This window comes from Sapajus apella, unplaced genomic scaffold, assembly GCF_009761245.1.
Source record: "Sapajus apella isolate SASKATOON/1434 unplaced genomic scaffold, GSC_monkey_1.0 scaffold137, whole genome shotgun sequence".
Classification (NCBI taxonomy): Eukaryota; Metazoa; Chordata; class Mammalia; order Primates; family Cebidae; genus Sapajus; species Sapajus apella.
Window position 1 is genome coordinate 807,463 of NW_022437077.1, and position 16,195 is coordinate 823,657.

Below are 16,195 nucleotides of genomic sequence, written 5' to 3' on the forward strand. Positions count from 1 at the left end.
AACTTTCATGCCTTCCAATGAGCAAAGTGTTAGAAAATTCTATTTATTCTGTATGTATACAATGCATATACAGTCATGTGTGACATAAGAATGTTCCAGTCAACAATGTACTGCGTATACAACTGTGGTCTCATAAGATTGTAATACTGTATGTGTATTGTACCTTTCCTATGCTTTGATATGTTTGCATACACAAATACCATTGTGTTACCATTACATATGGTATTCAGGACAACATGTTACACAGGTCTGTAGCCTAGGAAAAATAGGCTACACCATACAGCCTAGGTGTGTAGTAGACTAGATCATCTAGATTTGTGTAAGAACACTCCATGATATTCATACAAAGGTGAGATTGCCTAAAGACACATTTCTCAGAACGTATCCCCACTGTTAAGCCACGCATGACTGTATGTATTTTCCTTGTGGGTGTAAAGCTATTTTCTATATTACTCACAATGTATATGTGATCATTTGTGGCATTAAAGTATATTAACTATGTTGCTGATTAAAATAATAACAAATTATTAGACCCATATGAGTTCCTCTTTATAAAACTGTCAGAAGAATGTGCACCTAAACTTAAACTTGGGTATCTCTGGGAATTGGGGTTACGGCTAATAGATCATTTTCTTTAGAGATACTCTGATTTATCTTCAGCTTTCACGTATTAAAAGCCAGCAATGATTCTGTATCCTGTTTGGGAGAAATTCTGCAGGTCGTTAGTATTATTCCCTTAATATTCTGCTGGAACGTCTTTCGCAGTCATTTTCATTTCGCAGAATTTTCCTTTCTCATCTATAGCCTTCAGTGAAACGGGTATGAAACTTTACTTTTCGTATTGATGATTCACAGTAGTCACCCAAGCCCCGTAGTTAAAGCAGAAGCTCTTCAAAGGTCCCTCAGGGCAGGGCGGTGGCCGCGACGCCTTCTGGGGACTGTGGTCCCGAAAGCTGGCGCGGGTCTCGCGAGAGCCCCGGGAAAGGCGACCTGGTGGCCTTTCTGCGCATGTGCAGTCCTGTTTTTTTTTTTACCGGGACGCGCTTCCAGTTTGCCAGGCTCTTCCGGTTGAGAGTCTTGCTGTTTGTGGATCCGTGCTCCCACAGTCACCTGTACCTGGTGCGAACTGGAGGCGAAGCAGGTGCACCTACAAGCTATAGAAAGGGCTGGCAGCAAGCTCCGAGCGAGCACTCGGGCGTCGGAAGGAACGGTGGGGCTGGGCGGAACTGGCCTCGGGTCCGCGGAGGGTGGACGCGCTCTCCCAGTCTCTGGAGGGAGGGTTTCCTGTGCGCGGGAGGCCAGGCAGCCAGGGCGGGAGTGGGCTCCTGACCTGCAGGCCACGGGGTGGGCTCTCTCTAGGGCCCTGATTTGCCTGAAGAAGGTGCTTGGTGAAGGTGAAACGTTTGCACATCCAAACAGCTAGAGCCTCTTTCCAGAACTGCTGATGACTTAGTCCTGCAGTCGTTGATTACTATAGCTGAGCAAATTTCAATTCAACTTTTAGAAGAAGGATGTGAGTTGCAGTTGAAGGGAGTGGGCGGGGTCCAGATTTGACAGGAAAAGACACTTCTCTGGAGGTATCTGCGAGTCCTTGGTTGGAGGGAAGGCGTACTGGTTATAACTAAGGAAATGATTTCTTCATTACTTCCTAAACACATTCATGTCATTCCCCACCATCTCCACCCTTTGTTTATTCTGAGTTGCACAAACCATGTTCATCAGCTCCCCTGGGATTTACTGAGTTTACCCCTTACAGAGCCACATAATAGGGGTTAAAAAAAAGACTAAAAACTAACTTATTTTAAAATTGCTACTTAGTAAATATTCAGTAACGCAGTTTGCTAGTAACAGAGCCAATAATTGAATTGTAGTCTCTTGAGTACCAGGTCATCTACCACATTTATCTACCACAAGTTTCTTAGGAAAAGGTTCTCTTGTGAAACTGCAGCTAAGATAGACCAAACTGTCAAAAAGACAAACATCTTAAAGCACTTTCATTCATTCTTTCTGGATTCTCTCGTCTCAAGTGGTTAAACACATTAGTAGGAAAATAGGTAAATGATATAATATCATTTTCCTATTCCAATAGATCTTTTAATCCTGTAACCCTTTTTAATGCTGAAATAGTGTTCCTGGCTTTGTATATACTAACTTTCATTGACCTAGTCTCCTATTAATGGGACTCAGAGGTTTTCAGTTTTTTTCAAAAGAGGCATAAATTGACCATAATAAAGTAGAAAACATTTGCTGACATTCACTCAGTAAGAAAAGCTCCATGTGACCATTCCAGAACTATAAATGGACAAGTGAACATTTCCTCAAGCTGTTGCTTCCTGAACCAGACTGGTCAAAAGGCCATGTTTTTAAATGGGTGTGTGGTTGTCTTTGTGGGTAATTGTAGAGCTGCTGTGTGACTCAGATTGCTCATGATTCCATTCCCCATTCTTCCTTACCCAGCTCTGCTTTTAACACTCTTGGCCCTTTCTCAAGAGAACCCGAAAATGAACAAATTTCAGGTAAGTTGCTCAGGGATTTACTTCCCACATTATACAGTGAATTTCAAGAGGTTTAGAGTAGTTTGCAGATGAAATTGAAATGTATAAAATTCAGCATCAGAGAAGAGTATCTGATCAATACTGGAAAAGTGGACATAGATACACAGAAAACATATATTTCTATAGACTTATTCAAATGGTTCCAGAAAGGCCCAGACAATATGAGGTAGGCCTTTCACTGGCATTTCGTGTGGTTTTCCCATCATTTATATCTAAAAATTTTCTTAGATATCTTTGAGTAAGTGAAATAGAGGCAGCTTTGCCAAAAAACAGCTGGGAAAGAAATACTGTTGGTTTCTTGTGACTTCTATACCCAAGCAGAGCATAGTAATCACAGGGAACCAACTCTGTGTCATCTGAGCAGGCAGCATTCTGATGGCTCTCTCTGATGTCTATGATCCAGTGATAGGACCTAGAATAAGTGGGTAAAACCTGCAATAAATAAAATAATGCTCCCCAAATAATGCCCTATAACTATTTATTACAGCCATCCTTTTAAAGCAAGTTCTAGAGGGAACAATTCAGTGTGATATTCTGTAGGTAAAATTTCTTCACGTGTCTGTCTCATTTCAACCCACTTGATACAGTCTTGTGACTGCCCCCACCACTCTGATGGATCTGTTCTGGAAAAATTTAGCAGTAACCTAAATGTTTTCAAACCTAATGAGTCTTTTCTGGTTCATACTTTACCAGACTCTTTGTTGCATTTGACAGTATGACTGCCCCTACCTAATATGCACCTGTGATAATTTCTGTGGTATCCTCGCATGATGATTTTTGTAGCTCTGTAATCATGTCTTTTTTTTTTTTAATTGAGGCGAAGTCTCACTATGTTGCCCAGGCTGGTCTCAAACTCCTGGGCTCAAGTGATCCTCCCACCTTGGTCTCCCAGAGTGCTGTGATTACAATTGTGAGCCGCCACACTCAGCCTGTAATCATATCTTTTTTATTATCTTTTATAAAATCTTCTTCTCTTGTTTCATGAACATTGCTATTTCATTGTTAGCCCATTATTCTTTCTGATTTTTTTCATGCCCTTTGTGGTTTTAACTTGTGACTCTTTATGCTCTGAAATATTTCTACCCTGAGAACCTCCGTTTGAGATTCTTGCTGGACATCTCTATAAGGGTGTCCGGAAGGCACTTGGAGTCCTCGTAACCAAAATGGAAATAATGTTTACAACTTGCTCAGTGTGCCGCTTCTTTATTCCCTGTCAGTGCTGCTCCCATCAGGCCAGTGAGGCAAGCCAGAAAAGGAAGTCCATCTTCATCTCTCCTTTTTCTCACCTCCTACCATATGTTTGTCAAGCTTGCTAATGTTGTCTCATAAACCTTTCTTGAATTTGTCCTTTCACTTCCATTCCTACTTCTCCTGCCTCAGTTCATGGGTTGACAAAACATTAATAGCTGTCTCAGTAGTCTGCTTGGCCCCTTCCTCCCTTCCTTTCCCCACCTCAAGGCTGTTGTTCACACTGACCAATTCCTCCAAAATGCCAATGTGATCATGTCTTAATACAGAAATGACTTAAGAGGTTCCATGCCACTTACAGAATACAAGTTCAGCATCCTTGGTATGACCTATAAGGCTGTTTTTGTCATGACCATTTTCTGCCTCTTCTTAATTCCTACCACTCTGGACCTTTCATTCAACAACTGTATATTGATCAAACAGTTGGGTGTCATACACTATGCTAGATGGTCTACCTTCAGCTTGAATGAAAGAGATACTTACTGTCTTTGTCCTCATGGAGCTCACATGCTAATGAAGGAGAAAGATATTACACAAACAATACAAACTGTGCTGAGGTGGTTCTCAACTCTGCCAGACCCATATCCATTTACAGAACATACTTTTTCACAAGCTATATTGGGATGCAAACCTTCCATAGTCAGCCATCTCCTTTATCGCTCCTAGTTAATGCCACCTACTCACACCAGGCTGCCTCCTCTTTTAGACTTGGATGAAACCACACACCATAAGGTGTGGTACCAGCTTCCTGAGGGGCCAGATGGTGGTGCCAGATGATGCAACCTGGAAGTGTGGGCAAGTTAACTCACTGTGGGTGAACCTTGAATGAAGGGAAATGGAAAATGAGAAGGAGGTGGGCAGATGAATTCCCCACCCTTTCTCTCTTCTGTGCACTGAGTTCAGTTCATCCTGGTGGTCCACCTGGAGATGTCCCACGTGCTGAGCCCATGCTCATTCTAAGGAAACTTGCCCCTCTTTGGGGCTTGTGAAGTGGTGGGCAGCATGCTAATGCCTCTTGTATCATTGTTTACATCCTTTCTTTCCTCCCTTCCTTACTTCCCTTACCCTCGCTGTTCTGGCTTGGAGTTCCCAGATGAAATGATACAGTCTGAGTCCTCCCTTTTGAAAATTACACAAGTAGGTTATATTATTTAGGATCTTCAAAATAGGATGGGTATCCTAAATAATATAATAGGATCTCCAAAATAGCCATCCTGTTTTGGAGATCCTAAATAATATAACCTGCTTGTGTAATTTTTAAAAAATCAATAGAACTTGAATATAGAGGAGAAATAAATACAGTAATTAAAAATAATATGTATCTTAATACAGACATGTCCAGATAAAACTATAGTAGAAGTCATAAAAGTAGTTTGATGTTTATACAGACTTCTTTTAGGTTAAATCACTATGAATATGATAATTACAAGTTTACATTGATACAGGAGTGATGTGTCATGATTTGAATACTGTACATAGCATTGCCATGAGTGATATTTTTCAGGAGTGAAAATCACTAAAGTTCTAGTTCAAATCAAATACAAACTGCCCTTGATGTATCCACTATTACACTGAAGAAAATTTAATATGGATACAATATATATAAAAGCACTATGTGTTCCAGTGCCAAATGGAGTAAGGTTCTAGGCTCAGATGATTATAAACAGATTTTTCATTTTTATGAATATTTGAGATTAGAAAGTTATACAGGATTTGGGGCATTTCTTTCCTGTAGGAGAAGGTCCTGCATGTTTCAGTGTCTCTACCATCCCTCCTTTCCTCTCCCTCCACCAAATGCCAACAGCATCCCACAGAACCCTGACGGCCAAAAATGTCTCCACAGATGGGCCAAATGCCCCCAGTGGAAGGGACCACTCACACTCAGCCCCTCTGAAGAGTGATGGTGGTCTGCATTTAGTTTCCTGAACATACCCCAAATTTTACACCCCTGCTTTGAACCGTGTTTCCACTGTTTGCTCCTTGACTTTCTACCCCTTTTCTGTCTACATTGTGACCATAGCCAGGAGCCATCTCATCATAGGACCCATTCCTGCCCCCATCATCTGTGTCCACAAACTGTGTGCTTACAGAGCAATGGTGGCTGTCTTCATCTCTGTATTACATGTAGGGTCTGGTCATTATCTGTCTACCTTACAAGTAAGACTATTAGCCTTTAAAGATGTAGGCACATGTCCTCAGTAGCCATATGCCTGCTCATAGTAGTGCTCATCATTTCTTTTTTGTGGGTAATCTTGTTTTATATGAATCTGTGAACTCCTCTCTGCTCTGAATGGATCATCGTTCTGCTTACAGCGTTGCTTGCAGAGTGGACCTGAGTGACCAGGTGAATTGAGTTTCTTTTTCTTTTGTCATAAGCACCTTTCAGTTTCTCACAAAGTGAACACATTCACTGTTCTTACTTTGTACCTTCTGCTATGAAGTGTACTGGGTCTACCTTAGTGAGTACAGAACTTTCTAGTGAGGGCTCTCCAATTCACTGGCACTCTTTGTCCCTGGCTTTTTGTTTCAAATATTTTTTGCCAGTCATTCTTTCTAGTCGTTAAGACCTTATATGTCTATTGTTGTGCATGTAATTATAAGATACTGTTAATCTTCAGGAAGCTTGTAGGTCCTTTGGAGGAAGTAATTCATGGAGGAAATAAAATGGGTAATGTAACTATTTCTAGTTTATGTGTAAAAGACAGTTAAGTGGTGATAGCGGGAAAGGCCTCACTAAATTACCTAATAAAGTGTGTCAGTAGAAAGATGTATAGCAGCTCAAAGAAAAGAAAGACTGGGGTGACCTAGGACAGTCATGTGAGTGAGGCGAGACGTACAGCAGGCCAAAGCCCAGGTGTCTGCAGAGGTGGAGGCAGCACTGCTATTTTTTACTGCTTTATTTTGAAATATAAAGAATGAGAAAAATCAAACATAAAGTACCTGTGTCTCCTTCACCTCACTTCCCCGACCTTTCAAAACTATATTATAGTGATTAAAACCAGGAAATTAGCATGAATACAGTACTATTATCTAATCTTACTCAAATTCTGCTAATTATTTTCCATGAATATCCATTTTCACTTCAAGGATCCAACCTAGGAACCCAAGTTGCGTTAAATGTCCTGTCTCTTTAGCCTCTTGCAACCCACGATGGTCCTTTTTCACTTAGAACCTTGATACTTTGCTGGTTAGTTATTTTGCAGGGTTCATCCTATTCTTTTCTTTCTTTCCCCTTCCCCTTCCCCTTTCCTTTCTCCTGTTTTCCTTTTCCTTTTCTCCTTCCTTTTCTTTCATTTCTCCTTTCTTTTCCTTTCCTCTTCCTTTTCTTTCTTTCCTTTTTACTTACTTATTTAACTTACTTAATTTTTGAGACTGAGTTTTGCTCTGTCACCCAGGCTTGAGTGCAGTGGTACAATCATAGCTCACTAAAGCCTTGCCCTTCTCAGCTCAATCAGTTCTCCTGCCTTAGCTTCCCAAGTAGTTGGGACTGCAGGCATGCACCACTACTCGTGGCACAAAAAAAAAAAAAAAAAGAAAAAGAAAAATTGAGTGATGGGGTCTCACTATGTTGCCTAGGCTAGTCTTGAACTCCTGAGTTTAAGCCATCCTCCCACCTCAGCCTCCCAAAGTGCTGTGATTACAGGCATGAGGCACCACACCTGGCCTACTGTAGTTCTAAAAATCAAAACTTTACGGAAAGATATTTTAGAGAAGTGTCAGTCCTTCTCATCTCTTCTACCCTGTTCCCATCCTTCCATTCTTTCCATCTGACTCCACCTCTCCCCTGAAGGCAACCAGTTTCATGAGTTTCTGGTGTATCCTTTCCATAAGTTTTTTGTACACATTGTGATTATATATGAGGGTATTTTTTGTTTTTGTTTTTGTTTTTATTTGAGATGAGGTCTTGCACTGTCACCCAGGCTGCTGGAGTGCAGTGGCACAATCTCAGCATACTGCAGTCTCTGCCTCCCAAGATTGAGTGATCCTCTTACCACAGCCTCCCAAGCAGCACATACCACTGTGCCCAGCTAACTTTTTTTGTAGAGAAAGAGGTTTTGTCATGTTGCCCAGATTGGTCTCAAACTTCTGAGCTCCAGCGATCCGCCCACCTTGACCTCTCAAAGTGCTGGGATTACAGGTGTGAGCCACCACACCCTGACATGTGTGTTTTCTTACATCTCCTTTCTTACATAAAAGGTAGAATATTATAGATATTCTTTAATACTTGCTTTTTTCACTTCATATCAGTTCATGGAGACCTTCCTCATTATTTATGCTTTCAAATGTTGCTTCTGATCACTGTGCTGTTTCTCCTCTGAGCTCCAGAACCATATATCCAACTACCAGCTAGACATTTCTACTTCTTTACTCAACAGACACTTCAAGCACAGTATGGTAAAGATCAGTGCTTTCATTTCCTATGCTCTGTTCTCTTTTTTGTTTTGTTTTCCTATTCTCCATATATACTACTAGCATCAGCCCAGCTGATGATGCGGAATAATCTGCACATGACATCTAGTGCACATCAACTAGAGGTCAACTTCCCTTGCCTCTCATTATGTAGGACTGATTCTCTCCTTCCCATTTCCCAGGAACTACCTGTGGTCATGTCCTGCAGCGGTGTCTTAGTTTTCTTCCCCTCTAATTTGACCTTTAAACCAGTTTCCATTTTTCTAGAGTAGGGGACAGCAAATGTTTTCTTTGGAGAACAAGGTCAATATTTTTGACTTTGCTGACCACGTGGACTCTGTTGGATTTACTCAGCACAGCTGTTGAGGCATGAAAGCAGTCACAGAGCATGTGTAAGCAAATTAACATGACCATATTTGGGTCCCAGTAGCCTAGATTTTGCCCACGGGTTGTAGTTTGCCAACCCCTGTACTCTAGAGCATTGTTTCAAAATACATATGTGGTCACAAATCTTCAGTCCTTGCTTACAAATACCTTTTTATGGATTTCCATTATTCACAACAGTGGTCTGCAAAGTGGAGGATAGGGAGCACCCCAGCAATCCACTGGATGTCTATTCTTATTTGTATTTCAGCCAAAAGAATCAAAAAATAATTAAGCTTTATTGATATTAATGTATAGTTTGAAGTAACTTGGAAATATACTACAATTTCTAAGTAAATGTATATTAGTTGTGCAAGAACGTTTGCTGATGTGCTATTCTATCTAGATTTCAAGACTACTAATTAGAGAAAAGAGTTCCTTTATTCTCTGGGCTCTGTCCCACTCCTTACTATCCTTTCATATGGAGAGATTTGTAATTCCCAAACTCCCCGTGTGTGTTTTGTGTCTGTGTATATTCTTAATGAATACCTACAATCCTATAAAACATACTATTTATATTTCAGGACTAAAAATGTTATCCCCTCAAAGAAGGGGTAACAAAAAACGGAGCAAACTTTCTTCTTTTGTGATCACCCTTTATCTTGTGTGTATGTCCAGCATTGCTCTTTAAAGATGTACGTTTCTACTTTTGTCACCCTGTCAGAATGTATGCTCCTCGAAAGCAACATTAGTATTTTATGTGATTAGTAATCCAGGCAATTGAAATAGCTCGAGGACATGGTATAAGCTCAGTACATTTTTAAATTTTATTTTAAAATGAACACAGTGACAGATTTTTAATTTTCTGCCCTCCCACAATTATATCTCTTTATAGCACTCCATTAGCCATGGCAGTGGTCTGCTTATATTTGATGTTACCATACATTTGTTATCACTCAATTCTGATCACTTGAGATCAAACATTTTCTTTCAGAGATCAGTTTCATTCCAGGACCTAACTGTGAACTTCACTGAAGAGGAATGGCAGCAACTGGACCCTGCTCAGAGGCTCCTGTACAGGGATGTGATGCTGGAGAACTACAGCAACTTGGTCTCTGTGGGTAATGACTGTTTCCCTGTACAACTCCCAAGAGCATACATTTCTTCTGTGTTACAAAAATATGTTGATTTCTAGAATTTAATTATTTAGCCTTGAGCATCAGGGGAGCACAATGATTAAACTCTTTTAGAGAGTAGAAGTATATGTATGTATTCACTGCCTGTCCCTCACTCTTCGCCAAAATGTTCTAGCTTTACTGAGCTATTGCTGGGCATCTTCATTGCACAGCTTCTGAAGCTGTACTTTCTTCATTCTTCAGAGTCCCTGATGTCCAAAGATCTTGGTCCAAGTTCTGTAATTTCCCATTAACAGGATATCATGTTAGCAAACCAGATGTGATTTTCAAATTGGAGCAAGGAGAAGAACCATGGATAGTGGAGGAATTCTCAAATCAGAACTACCCAGGTAAGTAAATGATAACTGAGCAGGTGGAACCAATGGAAATGAGTGTTCCATGGTGGTCAGTGACAATAGTTGGCCCCTGTAATATTTTTCATGAATTTCTTTTTTTGACCCCAGACCTTTGGAAGTGATTGAGGTTGATTAACTGCCTTGCTGTAAACATCTGAAATGTTCTCCCCAATAACTAATTGAAATTTATAAAGACTTTGCCACTAAGTTACCTATCTGCAGAATTCAAGTTCCTCTTTTACCACACCTTAAACTTTATTTCTGTAACATTCTCTGTTGCCTCCCTTGCCCCATCCACCACTGTCATAGATTTAGTTTATATTTCAGACATTCAGAGATCTGTCATGATCTTTTTAGTTGCCTTCCATTTTTCTCTCTATCGCTTAACTGAGACATAACATGGTTTCCCTTTGCATTATGAGCTTCACCAGGATCCAGAGTAGGGTGAGGCAAACAAAGTGCCTGGCATGCAAAATTTAAGACACTCAATTATCAGGATTGTACAGGTGTCCTTGGTATCCTGCTTGCCTTCCTATAGTCACAGCTCTGCTCAGCCCACAATCTTACTTTCCATTCCCCTTTGCATTGTACAAATTCGAGAGTTTCATGTTACTGCAAAAATGTAAGGTTTACCCTTTCTTCTTTGTGTGTTTAGATAACAGACCATTTTTCTGACATCTGTTTTACCTGATCTCACTGTATCAGTCTTTCTCTAAGTGCTTACTTGACTCTTGTGTGTTTTATTAAATACTCCATCAGCACACTTCCAGCTTTGTGTACTATTCCGTGTGACTATTTACTTTTTCCACTCAGTGTTTAGTAGTATTTGTAAAGTGTCAAAAGTCCTTGTATTCTTTCCTAGTTTCTTCTTCCTTTTCCCCTCTTAAATATTGGCTCATATGGATGGATTTGCTTTTTTTTTATTTTTTGCTTTTCTTCAAATCAACCAAGTAGGAGATATTTGCACTTGAAATTTGTTTAATCTTGGTAGGCTGGGCCTAAAGTGTAACCCCTAAAACAATGCATTTCTAAGGAATTCTCGTTGCATGGAAAATATATAAAGACTCACCAATTATTGTTAATTGTCTTTCTTTTTCTAGAAGTTGATGATGCCTTAGAGAAGAACAAGGAAATCCAAGACACACATTTGAGACAAACTGTATTCTTCAGCAACAAAACACTGATTACAGAAAGAGAGAATGTATTTGGGACAACATTTAATCTGGGCATGAATAGGGTTCCCTCAAGAAAAATGCCCTATAAATGTAATCCAGGAGGAAACAGTTTGAAAACGAATTCAGAAGTAATTGTTGCAAAGAAAAGCAAAGAAAGCAGAAAGATGCCTGATGAGTACAGTGGATTTGGGAAGCCATTATTCCATAATAAGCATGAGCAAAGTCATTCGGGAATGAGAAAAAACAGATCTATTCCAATGAGGAAAGCCAGCAATGAAAATGAAAATCTTACTCTGCATCAGAACATTCAGATTTTGAAACAACCTTTTGACTATAATAAATGTGAGAAAACTTTCTTCAAGAGGGCAATTATCATTACACAGAAGGAGAGACAGACTGAAAGGAAATCAAATGAATGTAATGAATGTAGGAAAACCTTTTCTAGGAGATCTACCCTCATTGTACATCAGAGAATTCATACAGGGGAGAAACCCTATGTTTGTAATGATTGTAGGAAAACTTTTCGTGTGAAGACAAGCCTTACTCGACACCAAAGAATTCATACTGGAGAGAGACCCTATGAATGCAGTGAATGTGGGAAAACTTTCATGGACAAATCTGCCCTCATTGTACACCAGAAAATTCATAGAGGGGAGAAATCCTATGAGTGTAATGAATGTGGAAAGACCTTCTTTCGGAAATCAGCCCTGGCTGAACATTTCAGGTCACACACAGGGGAGAAGCCTTATGAATGCAAGGAATGTGGAAATGCCTTCAGCAAGAAATCTTATCTTATCGTACATCAAAGAACTCACAGAGGAGAGAAGCCAAATGAATGTAAGGAATGTGGGAAAACCTTCTTCTGTCAGTCCGCCCTTACTACACATCAGAGAATTCACACGGGGGAAAAACCCTATGAATGTCATGAATGTGAGAAAACCTTCTTTTGTCAATCCGCTCTCAATGTGCATCGAAGAAGTCATACAGGAGAGAAGCCCTATGAATGCAGTCGGTGCAGAAAATTTTTATGTACAAAATCAGCCCTCATTGCACATCAGATAACTCATAGAGGAAAGAAGTCTTATGAATGTAATGAATGTGGGAAATTTTTCTGCCATAAGTCAACACTCACTATACATCAGAGAACACACACAGGAGAAAAACACAGTATGTTTAATAAATGTGGTAGAATATCCATTGTGAAGTCAAACTGCAGTCAGTATAAGAGAATGAACACAAAGGAGAATATTTATGAGTGTAGTGAACATGGGCATACCATCAATAAAAACTCACACCTCATTGTACATCAGAGAACTATATGGGAGAGACCATACGAATGCAACGAATGTGGGAGAACCTACTGCAGGAAGTCAGCCCTCACTCACCATCAGAGAACACACACAGGAGAGAGACCCTATGAGTGTAATGAATGTGGGAAAGCCTTCTGTCAGAAGTTCTCCTTTGTTGAACATCGGCGAACTCACACTGGTGAGAAACCATATGAATGTGATGAATGTGGGAAATCCTTCTGCCATAAGTCAACCTTCAGAGTCCATAGAAGAATTCACACAGGAGAGAAACCATATGAATGTAATCAATGTGGAAAAACCTACCGTCGACTGTGGACTCTCACTGAACATCAGAAAATACACACAGGAGAGAAACCTTATGAATGTAACAAATGTGAGAAAACATTTCGCCACAAATCAAACTTTCTTTTACATCAGAAGACACACAAGGAATAAGTTCCAACAAAGTAATAAATTCCAACAAAGCAACAAATCAAATAACTTGCACAATGCTAAACTATGAATATGTATAGAGGAGCAAAATCTTGTGAATGTAATGAATATGGAAAAGTTTTCTGTCACTGTTCAATCCTCAGTATACCATCAGAAATCATGCAGGAAGGAAATAGTTTAATAAATGTATTCATTGTGAATTATGAAAATATTCAACAGCAATTCAAAGGTTATGCCAAATGTCCCTCCCTTTCAAAATAATGAAACAAACATTATTTAAGTTAAATTGTTACTTGGTAGTATATGTTATGAGGTGTGAGGATCTGACCTTCATTTCAAATCAATACCATTGTTCCTGTGATAGTTGAGTAATTCACAGTTTCTCAATTTATGGTGTATTTTCAGATTAGGCAGCTTTTTTATTGTCTGCTAACTCCATAGTCTTCTAGTAGCAGACTAGCATACCATATAGTTTTATCTGCAAAGGTGACAACTCAGGAGAACTAACCATGATACTTCATGCACCCATGGTAATTATACCACAGATGAGCATTTGGTAAAGCTGAGCCAATGGAAGTTGTTCCTAAGACCTTTCTAACGGAAGAGAGGCACAGGATAGCCAGTTTGTGATACTGAAGCTTTCAGCCAAGTCAAGAAAACAGCAATTGCAGTCGGAAAAACATGCAGAAGTGAGCATTCTTGAGCAACAAAAAGAATTCTGATGATGGTGGAATCCAAAAAGTGTTTGTTTCTCGTTTTAGTGTTCTCTAATATCCACTCAACCCCATCTACCAGTGGTTTATGTCAATTAGTATGTTTTCAAACATCTCTTGGATTTCCTAATCAATATCTTCATTAGAGGTGTTCTTTAGAAGTCACTTATCAAATTCTGAGAACAAAACGCCCCTGCAAAGCCAATTAGGATTACACTGTATGGATATATGTGATGAGATAGGATTGCCACTAATATGGGGTTATTGGGAAATGTTTACCTTTCAAGTCCTGATTTCCACGAGTAGGGTTTTCCCTCTACCCATTCCTAGCCTCTCTCACATTATGCATTCTGCCCCAGGGAAGATGAAGGGGGCTTATCTAATTGTTTAGAGTGATGGGTAACTGGGTTTGCTCAGCTGAATTCCCTCTTCATTGTGGGCTGTCCTGCAAGTACAATTTCTTGTCACAGGTATTGACTGTGATTGGTAAATTGGTCTAATTCTGTCATTCACCTAACTGACCCATTAGCTGAAAGGTCACACTAAGTTGCATCCTCCAACTTGATCTCCAATTTAATCAGTAATAAAAATTTCTTCCTGACTCCTGTCTGCTATTTGTTTTGTTATTGTTTAAATGGAGGTAAAATGGTGAACCCAATATGAACATGATTGATTTATCCATTTATTCAGTTCTTATGTCCTTCAGTAGGATGGATAAATGTGTGTGTACACACATATGCATGTGTTAATATATATAAGTATATACATATGTATGTGTGTATACTGATCTGGCTCTTTTCCTGTGAAAGGTATTCATAGTCACTTCAAAGATTTGGTTGCTATTGTGCTATTGTGAATTAAGTTACCTTTCACTTTAATGTAGTAAAGAAAAACAAAAATATCTAATTTTTATGCCAAATTTCTCTAAATTTATCCTTTAATGTTGGAACCATTTTTTTCAAATCTTAGGAAAATGTAAATTCACAAGTCCAAGAAGTTTAATGAACCCCAAGTGGAATAAAAATGAAGAGCACAAGACACCAAATTTCAAGACATAAAGAAATTACAACTGTCACTTTCACTGTGCTTAATTGGTCTCACAGACCAACCATGATGTGGTGTGGAAGGAAATCACACAGAAGCATGAATATCAGGAGGTGGAGACCTCTGGAGCCATATCAGAGGCTGGCTACCACAGGCGGCCACAGTAAGAATGGAGCAGTTTCAAGAAAGGTGAGAGGAGTTGCAATGGAAACAATGCAAACAACCCTTTCAAGGAGTTGTACTTAAGGCAAGAGAAATGGCATAGTAACTTGAGAGTAAAGTGTAGTCAATGGAGGCTTCTTTCTAGAGATAGCAATAAATACATGTTTATGGATGTTCTGCATAGGTGAGATGGGTTGGAACATATGTGTAAGGGGGAAAGGTAGCCCTTCTAAGAGAATAGGCAATGGTCATGCCATGCCAGCTCACTCACCCATATGGGTTGATGTGGTGGAAGTTTGTGAATTTATTTTTTATAATTGTTTCCATTTTGCAATGAAATGGGGAATAAGATTATATGAGAGAGAATGGGAAATGATTTCATAAGTTGGTATTATGGATATGACACATTTAGTTTCAGTTCTGCCAGATTATTTTATCTTCCTATTTGTCATTCACTGCATAGTATTGTGGAGCATTTGCATTTTTGTTCTGTCAGTTACTAGTATACTGATATCTTTATATAATGCCTTAATATCCCTGTTATTTGCAGGGACTAAGGGAAAGATACTATATTAGTGTCTTACTGTTAGTCAATAATGAAATTAGTTGGTACTCTTCTTCCCTCTTCTCTCCCTGTTCACCTGGAATATAATTTAAAATGATAGCTTATTCTTTAAGATGGATATAACAGTCTCTGAATTATTATATGTTCACAGTTTGCCAATGGACTTTATGTATGTTTGAAGATCAGTCTGGTTAGAAAATGCCCAGCTAACTTTCTTTGCATATCCTGAAACACATTACTCCATCATATCTACAGCAAGTGTTATACTTCAGAAGCCTGATGCTTCTGGATACTCTGTTCCTCCAGAACCACTCTCTACCCGACTCTACATGCTTAGGGCAGACCTCTATGAACTGCATCAACTGAGGTCTCTTGCCATCAAGTGTCTGGTTGAGACCCTATTTGTGGCCCTCTTCTGCAGCTACAGCTATTCCCAGATCCCAAAAGTCATTTCCTTCCGGTATCATTTAGAGTTCAATCAGAGCAGGAGAACCATATGTATGTTCTGTAGATAGATTTGTTATCAAAACTTGACTCCAGGGTACTATAGGAAGCCTGTTATATGACTGTCCTCATGGCTGATGCTGCCACTTGAAGTCTGCAGGCCAAGCAAGTAGGGAAAGTGAACACCAAGTGAGAGAGTACAAAGACAAGCTGGAACCCACGCAGAAAGCTGTGGTAGTTTTT

At 39.5% G+C, this 16,195-nt stretch overlaps 1 protein-coding gene across 14 annotated transcripts; it reads left to right on the forward strand.

Moving 5' to 3' along the window:
- The first annotated feature begins 1,013 nt into the window (after nt 1-1,013).
- On the forward strand, nt 1,014-14,624 carry ZNF334 (zinc finger protein 334). 14 transcript variants are annotated; one of them, XM_032263719.1, is made up of 6 exons: nt 1,023-1,236; nt 2,458-2,516; nt 4,510-4,656; nt 9,571-9,697; nt 9,956-10,101; nt 11,208-14,624. In XM_032263719.1, exons 4-6 carry the CDS (start codon nt 9,618-9,620, stop codon nt 13,025-13,027), a joined length of 2,046 nt encoding a protein of 681 aa, XP_032119610.1. In that variant the 5' UTR covers nt 1,023-1,236; nt 2,458-2,516; nt 4,510-4,656; nt 9,571-9,617; the 3' UTR covers nt 13,028-14,624. The 14 variants fall into 14 exon arrangements, with proteins under 14 accessions (XP_032119606.1, XP_032119610.1, XP_032119601.1 ...); XM_032263710.1 differs by having other exon boundaries at nt 10,009-10,101; XM_032263709.1 differs by having other exon boundaries at nt 1,023-1,210; nt 10,009-10,101.
- The last annotated feature ends 1,571 nt before the right edge of the window (nt 14,625-16,195 follow it).